Here is a 10,802-nt window from a genome sequence, read left to right as displayed (position 1 = left end):
ATCCACAAGTTTGCATCAAACTCCATAATTCCGCCTGATTGCTCCCATTATTTAACCCGCAATTTTCAAACCACTTAATGAATAAAAATTGAACGCTGTAGGCAAAGAAAAGCATGCAGGCGAAACGAACGCGCATTTTTTGAGTTTTCTAGCAGAATCTGTTTTTGTTTTGTTAGTAAAATTTATTACGAATACTTCTTTATTCTAGCACGTGCACTGTATGATATGAGATGTACTCTTTGAGAGTTTCATTAGTTTTCTGTTAGATCAATACAGTGCGTTGAAAATGGTCGAAAAATGCTGTCTTTACTTCTTGTTTATTTTTTGCAGATTTTATAATGCATTGATTTGCTTACGTTTTAATTTGCGTTGCTGACAAATGCTCATTTTTTTCAATTTTTTGTCTCAATGATGGCTGAATTTTTCGGAACAAATTGTTTTTTCAAACAAAATGTTGTCACATTCAAAGCATTCACATAGAAAAAGTAATCCTCATGCTGGTAATTTTTTGAACTTCAGATCAAACACGAGGATTAAACGTTGAGCCTCGGCCCAGCTTTTTTTCTTCGTTTAAAAATAGTTTTAAAAAACTTTTTTTCTCAAAGTAAAAAGACCTACTTCCTACGGCACAAATTTCAAAACCGATTGGTGATATTTTTTGCAATTTTTCTATTGCAAAAGAAATTATTCTGATTTTTCTGATAAAATGAGTTCAAATTTACGACAAACAGTGGAAAGCCAATTAGTGGTGCTTCCCTCGCCTCCCCGTGAACTAGTTTCACTTAATCCCTTTATTCAGAGCATCCTATCACACAATAGCGTGATTACTTTTCTTCTTCTGATGGGACTAAATGGACTAGTTGTTCGAAGACATCCAAAAACGATGGATGACACACCAGAAACTTCTAAAACGTGTCCAGATGACGACGTATCGTTTGGATGTTTGTTCATTCCAGTGCCAATTTCGGGTAAAGTGTTCATTTTCAAGATGATTGAAGATCTTTCACAAAAAGGAGCGGGGGACCAAATTTACAAATCTATTCAACACCAACTCAGAAGTTTAAATGAAGTCGTAAAACAGTTTGTAGGCCCGAGTTTTGATCACAATAAAATGGAAATACAAATTGTGATTTGTACTGCCCCGAAAGCTGAAAAAACCGAAGAATTTAGGAAAGTTAGATTGTTAGACACTGACTGCTACTTGAACAATTCCGATTTAAGCAATATCAGTCCAATTTTTATTTTCACAAGCAAAAAAAGGTGACTGGGGTTATCGCCAAACCAGTCGATTTTCCACCTACGCAGTTTGATTTTGTTAAGCAGTTGATAGAGTTTTACATTGACAACCTAACCAGAGATGAAGTTTATCTTCCAGGCCCAACCCACAAGTTATTGGGTGGGCAGCCAGTGTCAATAAATCATATTGAAAAAGTTGTCAAAACTTTCAACTATTTCTTTCCCGACCGTGAGAGCAAACTTGAGTCAATTCCATCTTTCAATAGAATGCTAGACAACATGCTCTACTGCTACACAGAGGAAGGAAAGTTGGGAAAATTTACCGACTACTCAATTTATTTGGGGGAAGTAAAACTTTTCTCTGAACTGTTATTGGCTAAAATTGAGAAATCTTGTGGGGTCCTGATCAGAGGGTTCAGCAACGAACACTTGAAAACCATTGCAACGCTGCCGGAATATTCTAAGCTTCCGAACTTCGAAATTGACTGGTTGTACTTGGGAAAAGAGCACATTGTTGCTTTTGAAGTGGGCTTGTCTGAAAATCCCGAAAAAGCAAAGCAATCATCAGTCTCGAACAAACTAAAACAGTGCCTCACAAAAATTATACCACAAATGCAACTTATAATCCATTCTTTTTGGAGCTTGTATTCACAAAACGACACTACTTCGATCGGTGATTTGCTTAAGAACACGTTGAAAGTCGTTGTATGCCTTCCGAACATAAAACATGACATTTTTGAATCACAAATCACAAGCATAAAAGAGGAAGTGACAAAGACATGGCATACCAATTGCCCAAGTGAGTTGGCTTTGTTAGTAGAGAGAAATTGGGCACAAGTTTCAAACCACTTGTCCTTTCTGGTCTGCAATTCATCCAGCAATGATCTTGTTTGGCTTAAAATTAATGACCAGTTGAATGTTGTGAAATGTGATAAACCGATTGACGAATTATTTGACAGAAAAACTGACCCCTCAGAATCAGTTCTCTGTAAATTTGATGACGTTGAAATTGACTCAGATGACTCCCGCTGGACTCTCAAACACAGTTTCATTGACTATGTCTCTGCTTGTCTCGCCTGTGCCGCTTTAAGCATGTCTGCTTTCATTTCTGATCAGAACATGAGAATTGAGAAGACCGCTTTGGACGTCAACGAGCGGTACCAGAAATCATTCAAAAAGTGGAGGAACAAAAATTTTGGGGAAAACTCTGATGACCACCCGCAGTTCAATTTTGTGTTAAGTCCACAACAGCATCGAATTCTACTCGATCAAAACATTACTCACTTGATTCTAACTGGACAACCTGGTACTGGTAAGACTTTACTTCTCCTAGCCAAATGTGAACAGCTGGCTTCACGCAAAGATATTGATACAATTTTTTACTTCTACGATGAAGACAGACGTTTGTTTCGTAAACACTTGGATTCGCTGGTAGAGAGTAATTGCAGCCAAGAACTCAAAAGCAAACTGATAGTAGAAGGAATTGCCGATTTCAAACATATATCCAGTAAGATTAATAAGCTGAAGAAACGAAATCGCGTAATCATTTTCAGTTCTCAAGTAAATGGAGTCAGAAAAAAAACAAGTTAAACTTGACTTATACAACCATTATTACTTTGCAAAAAACTTGATCGAGTAAAGTTCTAAGTGTGCAGACAACAGCGAGTATTGTGTCTAAGCAAGTGTGGAGAAAGGTTTATTTTGCCTTCTCGCGCAGTCAACGTTATACAGTAATACAGTTTTAAAGTAATATAATACAATAGCCAACCGGTTACAGTATTTTTTTAGGACAGTTGACCGCGCGATAATCAGACAAACGATAAAAAACCTAACTTCTTTTTAAACGAGGATGTGATTCACTCAATGGAGGGAACAGTTAGCGCGCACTATGCAATATCACTGCATCGTATATAAATTTACGGCAAAAATACATGCTCATAGCATCGTCAAACAGAAACAAGTCTTTATAGCTCTTTTAGAGCTGCGTCATATAAGTTAACTTGTTATGATTCTTGTCTCCCCTTCTCGCACTATGGCACTGCAAGAACCTTTTGGGAATAAATTCCCTTAAAATCCATTATCCGAAATGTGGATTGAGAATCGCTACTAAAAATCGTCCAAGCAGAAAACAATAGATTTTTCAAAATTTTTAGGTGCAAGATAATTTGAACACCAATATTTTCGTTTTATTGACTTGTACGGTCTGAATTTAACTTCTTTATGAATTCTGCAACCACATCATTGCTTTTTTTCAGAGGTTGCCATGTACCTCTCTGCTATATTTGTCGTTGGCTACTTACCTTTATTCTTTTCCGGACACAAACAAAATGGATTGAAAAATAGATTTTCATCATTCGAAAAGAAAGTGAAAAAAACTAATGGGAAAAATTCCTATTGAAAAATGTGTTTTAATATTCCTTAGAGTTTTGGCCAGTTGGAAAACGGAAATAGACAATAAGTCCGAGACTGAGATCAACCACAAAATTTTTGAGAAAATTTGCCCGTTCTAATATTTTTTTGCAAAAAAATTTAAAAGCACAAGGTTAGGAAAGAATGAGTTTGGGAGGGATCGCTTCATGCATTTAGAGCAACATCAAGAAGAAAAATCTCTAGCTAATAGAAACAGTTGGGGCTGAGGGCTCGAAAAGAGCTTCAATATTCACAGAATCTTGTTACTAGTGGTTAGACTGAATGACTGCTAACGACAAAAGTGAATTTCACAATGTTGACTTCAGATTCATTTAAGAGAATCAATAAGATCTTGGCGTAATTCTTGCTATCATTAACTTAAAACTGACGTAAACTTCTGTATTCCGGAAGTTTGAAATGGGTAGAAATCTATTTTGACTAAGCGGTCGATGGAAGTGGGGTGAAGTGATGTTAAGTTGAGTGAAGTTGAAGTGTGATCTGGCTAGCAATACCATGTTCCAGTTGTCTCCTACTGTCCCTACCATGGAGAATTTTGTCTACCGGAGCATTTGTGTTGCCGGAGTCTCCTCTGTATTATACGACAGATATCTCTTTATAATTGAGCAGTTTTTAATTATGACTTTGCTTCAGTTTTTTAAACCTCTTTTCACACATTCAACGTTTTTGCACTACATCAATTAAAATTCTGGGAAGTGTGGCAAATATAGTGAGTAAAAGATAGAGCAGAGGTTGTTAAAAGGCTTTTCCTTTGATTAATTCGGGGTAAGAAGTACAGTTTTGAAAATGATTGTTACAGCGAAACCAAAGTGCTTTGATGATCGACGAAATGAGTTTGAACATTGACGATCGCATGAAGGAATATTTATCTAACTTCCGTTGCTGCTGGATATCTTCTACTGAATTTAATAGTGGAGATAGTTCGATAATAAAGGGAGATGAACTTCCTGCTGAATTCAAGCATGAGAATTTGAATATACTCTTTCGAAGTGCAAGCCACATCAGCACTATTACAAGCAAATATATCGAGAGGGTAAGAAATGAACTTCCTTTCCCTGCGGAAACTGTTAAAATTCCTGGATGCTTCATGGCTGAACAGCGAAAGGTATCCGTTTGGTTCGTACCGAATGTCATTGAATCGTTGTCCAATGGGCGCGATCTTTTCCTTGGAGACAATTTTTCCAATAGATTGATTGTTATTATATCGTCTGATGACTTCCCAGCAGAAGAGAAAATTGATCAAGTAAAATTAAGATGGAAGGCAACTGAAGTTGTTCTCTGTGAAGACAAATTGAAAGATATTTCAGGTTCAGAGTTTCAATCAGTTCTACTTGCAGTTAACAAAACAAGTGTTGATTTGGATGATGTTACTATGGCTATTTCAAGAGCCCAATATGAGGTAGGAATAATCGTTAATAAAGAACTTTCTATTATCAGAGAGTTACTTTCAACTTACCCGGGTCGAGGTTTGGGCAAAAAATAATGTAAGATTAGCGGTGAATAGCGGTGAAAAAAAAGTTTTTTCACCGCAAAGCGCCCGCATCTTTTAGCGTTCAATGCGTTCATAGCGGTGAATTTTTGCAAGATTAGCGATTAATTTAGCAGTGAATTTTTGTAAGATTAGCGATTTTAGCGGTGAAAACTTTTTTTCACCGCTTCGTGGTAGCGCTGAAAAAATTTTTTTTCACCGCATTATGCTAGTAGCGGTGAAAACTTTTTTTTCACCGCTTAAGCGGTGAAAAAAAAGTTTTCAGCGCTACGAGCAGAAAGCGGTGAAAAAAAATTTTTCAGCGCTACCGTTAGAATGCGGTGAAAAAAAATTTTTAAGCGCTACCACGACTCGGAGTTTTCAAAGCAACATCATTTTTTTTTACATTACCTGAACCAGCACCCCAGCTGGTTTTTTGACAATGACAATCCAGACAGCTGCAGACATGTCCATAATACGCCATTTACGTCCCCACCATGAGGTGCACAAAATCCCAGCGGGGGGGAAACCGACTAACCGGCGTCTCAACGGGGCAGGGGGGGGGGGTGCACCTCTTCATTAAATAAATTTTACATTTCCTAGGCAAGCTATAGCAAAAATTCTTTTTGTTTTAGGCTCTAAATACACTGGGGATACTCCATACCGAGTTTGGTTTGATTTGGACAACTCCTTGTTCCGATGAAAAAGACCTATTTTTAAAATTCGTTATTTGCGAAATTCGCAAATTTTCGATTGAAAAACGATCTTTTTTTCTAGTAAAATTAGGCGGACCATTCTTTTTGCATTACAACCTATATAGTACTGGTAGTCTGGGATATCAATTTGATTTACTTTGAACAACTCCTTGGCCCGATGAAAAAGGCCTATTTTTTAAATTCGTTATTTGCGAAATTCGCAAATTTCCGATTGAAAAACGAACTTTTTTTCTAGGAAAGTTAGGCGGACCGTTCTTTTTGCATTACAACCTATATAGTACTGGTAGTCTGGGATATCAATTTGGTTTACTTTGAACAACTCCTTGGCCCGATGAAAAAGGCCTATTTTTTAAATTCGTTATTTGCGAAATTCGCAAATTTCCGATTAAAATACTAACTTTTTTTCTAGGAAAGTTAGGCGGACCGTTCTTTTTGCATTACAACCTAAATAGTACTGGTAGTCTGGGATATCACTTTGGTTTACTTTGAACAACTCCTTGACCCGATGAAAAAGACCTCTTTTTAAAATTCGTTATTTGCGAAATTCGCAAATTTCCGATTAAAATACTAACTTTTTTTTCTAGGAAAGTTGGGCGGACCGTTCTTTTCGCATTACAACCTATATAGTACTGGTAGTCTGGGATATCAATTTGGTTTACTTTGAACAACTCCTTGGCCCGATGAAAAAGGCCTATTTTTTAAATTCGTTATTTGCGAAATTCGCAAATTTGCGATTAAAATACTAACTTTTTTTCTAGGAAAGTTAGGCGGACCGTTCTTTTTGCATTACAACCTAAATAGTACTGGTAGTCTGGGATATTAAAATGGTTCACTTTGAACAACTCCTTGACCCGATGAAATTTCTATATTTTTGAAAATAGAATAAGCGAATAAATCGATATTTCCTATTCAAAAACGAACTTTTTTCTAGGAAAGTTAGGCGGACCATTCTTTTTGCATTACAACCTAAATAGTACTGGTAGTCTGGGATATCAATTTGGTTCACTTTGAACAACTCCTTGACCCGATGAAAATGACCTATTTTTAAAAATTATTATAAATTAATTATTCGAATTAATCGGAAATTTACGTACGATAAACTAACTTTTTTTCTAGGCAAGCTATAGCAAAAATTCTTTTTGTTTTACACTCTGATTACACTGGTGATACTCAACACCTAGTTTGGTTCGAATTGAACAGCTCCTTGATCCGATGAAAAAGACCTATTTTTAAAATTCGTTATTTGAAATAATAGCAAATTTCCGATTGAAAAACTAACTTTTTTTTCTAGGAAAGTTGGGCGTACCATTCTTTTTGCATTACAACCTAAATAGTACTGGTAGTCTGGGATATCAATTTGGTTCACTTTGAACAACTCCTTGACCCGATGAAAATGACCTATTTTTAAAAATTATTATAAATTAATTATTCGAATTAATCGGAAAATTACGTACGATAAACTAACTTTTTTTCTAGGCAAGCTATAGCAAAAATTCTTTTTGTTTTACACTCTGATTACACTGGTGATACTCAACACCTAGTTTGGTTCGATTTGGACGACTCCTTGACCCGATGAAAAATACCTATTTTTAAAATTTGTTATTCGCGAAATTCGCAAATAACAAATTGTTATTCGAAAAAACTTCCCAGGCAAAAAATTCAATTACAAATAAACCAGAGGATCAATGAATTCAATTTATCATCAACACTTCAACTTCTAATAAAGAAAAGAAGAACAAATTTGCAAAAATTACTATAATAAGCACATTGAGTAACAAATTTCTGGAACAATTTTAATCAAATTACAAGTAAAATCAGATACGTCTATAGTAAAACAAATTACAGAATCAATTTCGTTTGTATTCAACATCAGTTTGCCGTATTTAAACAATTTTTTCGTTTCTTGTTTGAAGCGTCCAATGCTTGTACTCACGGACATTACCTTTTCCTTCTTTTTTGAACTTCTTCATAATAACAACAACTTCTTGCTTGCACAATCGACCTTTGACCCGAATTTTCTTTCCTGGAAACAGTGGCTCGCGTTCAAATCCATTAATTTCCGTCTTTATGCAGTTCATATAGCACAATTTTCTGGACTTTTTTCGAATAATTTTGGATGCTGCCATGAATAGGTTAATTCTCAAATTGAAGAACATCCATCCATTAAAATGGCTTTGATTTTTTCTGGAACAAAGGAATTTCACTCCAACTACGCCTGGAAATCTTTTCACTATATGGCGTTTAGCAGCAATCATGTCCGATGCCAAAAGATTTCCAAAGCGTAACGCAAATCTATGTCGAATGGTGGACTTTTTTGGAATTTTAGATGATTTCGATAACTTGGGACTGTTTCCTTTGAATGACTTTTGCCTCCTCAACCACTCTTCTTTTTCTTTTTCTTGCTCATGAATTCTGGCCAGCAATTTGCTCCTCAATTCCGAATTGACATCCATCAAAAACAAATATCTGAAGATAAAACGACTATTTCTTTAAATATTATTCTCTCATCAAACTAAGACACAAAAACCTTTAAGCTATGCAAGAATTTAGCAAAAAGTTCCTTTGTCCTACACTCTACCTACACTGGTGATAATCCATACCGAGTTTGGTTTGATTTGAACAACTCCTTGATCCGAAAAAAATTCTATATTTTTGAAAATAGAAAAAGCGAATAAGTCGATATTTCCGATTCAAAAACGAACTTTTTTTCTAGGAAAGTTAGGCGGACCATTCTTTTTGCATTACAACCTAAATAGTACTGGTAGTCTGGGTTATCAATTTGATTCACTTTCAACAACTCCTTGATCCGATGAAAAAGACCTATTTTTAAGATTCCTTATTTGCGAAATTCGCAAAATTCCGATTAAAATACTAACTTTTTTTCAAGGAAAGTTAGGCGGACCGTTCTTTTTGCATTACAACCTAAATAGTACTGGTAGTCTGGGATATCAATTTGGTTCACTTTGAACAACTCCTTGATCCGATGAAAAAGACCTATTTTTAAAATACCTTATTTGCGAAATTCGCAAAATTCCGATTAAAATACTAACTTTTTTTCAAGGAAAGTTAGGCGGACCGTTCTTTTTGCATTACAACTTAAATAGTACTGGTAGTCTGGGATATCAATTTGGTTTACTTTCAACAACTCCTTGATCCGATGAAAAAGACCTATTTTTAAAATTCCTTATTTGCGAAATTCGCAAATTTCCGATTAAAATACTAACTTTTTTTCTAGGAAAGTTAGGCGGACCGTTCTTTTTGCATTACAACCTAAATAGTACTGGTAGTCTGGGATATCAATTTGGTTCACTTTCAACAACTCCTTGACCCGATGAAAAAGACCTATTTTTAAAATTCGTTATTTGCGAAATTCGCAAATTTCCGATTAAAATACTAACTTTTTTTCTAGTAAAGTTAGGCCGACCATTCTTTTTGCATTACAACCTAAATAGTACTGGTAGTCTGGGATATCAATTTGGTTCACTTTGAACAACTCCTTGATCCGATAAAAAAGACCAATTTTTAAAATTACTTATTTGAAATAATAGCAAATTTCCGTATGTCAAACTAACTTTTTTCCTGGACAAGCTATACCAGAAATTCTTTTTCTCCTAGCTTCTACATACCCTTGGGATAATCCATACCATGTTTGGTTCAATTTTGACAACTCCTTGACCCGATGAAAATGACCTATTTTTAAAAATTATTATAAATTAATTATTCGAATTAATCGGAAATTTACGTACGATAAACTAACTTTTTTTATAGGCAAGCTATAGCAAAAATTCTTTTTGTTTTACACTCTGATTACACTGGTGATACTCCATACCGAGTTTGGTTTGATTTGGACAACTCCTTGACTCGATGAAAAAGACCTATTTTTAAAATTATTTATTTGAAATAATCGCAAATTTCAGAACGAATAGCCAACTTTTTTCCTAGGCAAGCTATAGCAAAAATTCTTTCTGTTTTACACTCTAGGTATACATGGGATACTCCATACCGATTTTGGTTAGATTTGGATAACTCCTTGACCCGATGAAAAATACTATATTTGAAAATTAAATATTGGAAATAATCGCAAATTTCCGTACGAAAAACTAACTTTTTTCCTAGGCAAGCTATACCTTTGATTTGCAGAAATCTATGACCGAATCAAAAACTCAAAATTATTAAATTAATCGGAAACTTGCGTACAGAAAAACAACTTTTCCAAAGACTAACTATAGCAAAAATCCTTTCTGTTCAAGACTTTACGTACACAGGTGATACCCCATTCAAAAGGCGCTAACCCATTGCTAAGCTAAGAAGTTTCATTGGATCTAACTGTTCATTAATCATGCTCAAAATGATGCAAAATTCTAATAAAATACATCTGATCGTAAACAAATTTAATAAGTTTTGAAGTTATATCATCCACAGAGCAATGGATCAGCTGCTCAGTTTCTTCTACAGCGTATCCTAGAGGTTCAAGCACGCTTTCATAATCCATAAAGTCCGTTCCCTCGAGGCTGATGTTCAGAGTCTCGACAATTTTGAATAATTTCACAAGACAATTAATTGATCCATTATCATAGAAAGTTAGAATTTGTCCAACTTTCCTGTTTTCGTTTCCAATTTCAACAAAACTGTTATTGCAGCCTCGTGCGTAACTTTCTGAGTCCAATCGATATTTTCCCCAATAACGGCAAAAGGCTCGCGCTGAGGGAAACTGTTGCAACAATTCTTCTATATATGTTGTACTAATCAAGCCAAGAGTCTGATTCACAGAATCGTTGCGACCAATTATTTTTTCAATCACAGGCTTCAGGGAATCATCTGTCAAACGTGAACTAACAATTTCTTTGTTGCGAATGTATCTCTGGACCAACAACTTACAAGTATTCACAGAACCAGTAACTGGTCGAATGAGATAATGATTCGCTGATTCAAATAAAGAAGCTGAAGTAATCCAT

At 35.3% G+C, this 10,802-nt stretch overlaps 1 protein-coding gene across 6 annotated transcripts in view; it reads left to right on the top strand.

Annotated features, from left to right (window-relative positions):
- Window positions 1-276: 276 nt before the first annotated feature.
- The window catches only part of LOC142345554 (uncharacterized), a 72,472-nt gene continuing 61,946 nt past the window's right edge, over window positions 277-10,802 (top strand). For 3 of the 6 annotated variants that reach the window (XR_012759343.1, XM_075397645.1, XM_075397646.1), the window contains exons 1-2: window positions 277-2,775; window positions 4,463-5,062. Coding sequence is in view for 5 of the 6 variants with exons in the window: in XM_075397645.1 (XP_075253760.1) it covers window positions 1,504-2,775; window positions 4,463-5,062 (1,872 nt within the window). In the remaining variant the exon portion in view is untranslated. Of the gene's footprint in view, window positions 2,776-4,462; window positions 5,208-10,802 lie in introns of those variants that run through there. The other 3 variants (XM_075397643.1, XM_075397642.1, XM_075397644.1) reach the window with 2 other exon arrangements.

Source organism: Convolutriloba macropyga, chromosome 9 (genome assembly GCF_964194025.1).
Source record: "Convolutriloba macropyga chromosome 9, txConMacr16.3, whole genome shotgun sequence".
Lineage (NCBI taxonomy): Eukaryota > Metazoa > Xenacoelomorpha > Acoela > Convolutidae > Convolutriloba > Convolutriloba macropyga.
This window is presented reverse-complemented; position numbering and strand designations above follow the sequence as displayed.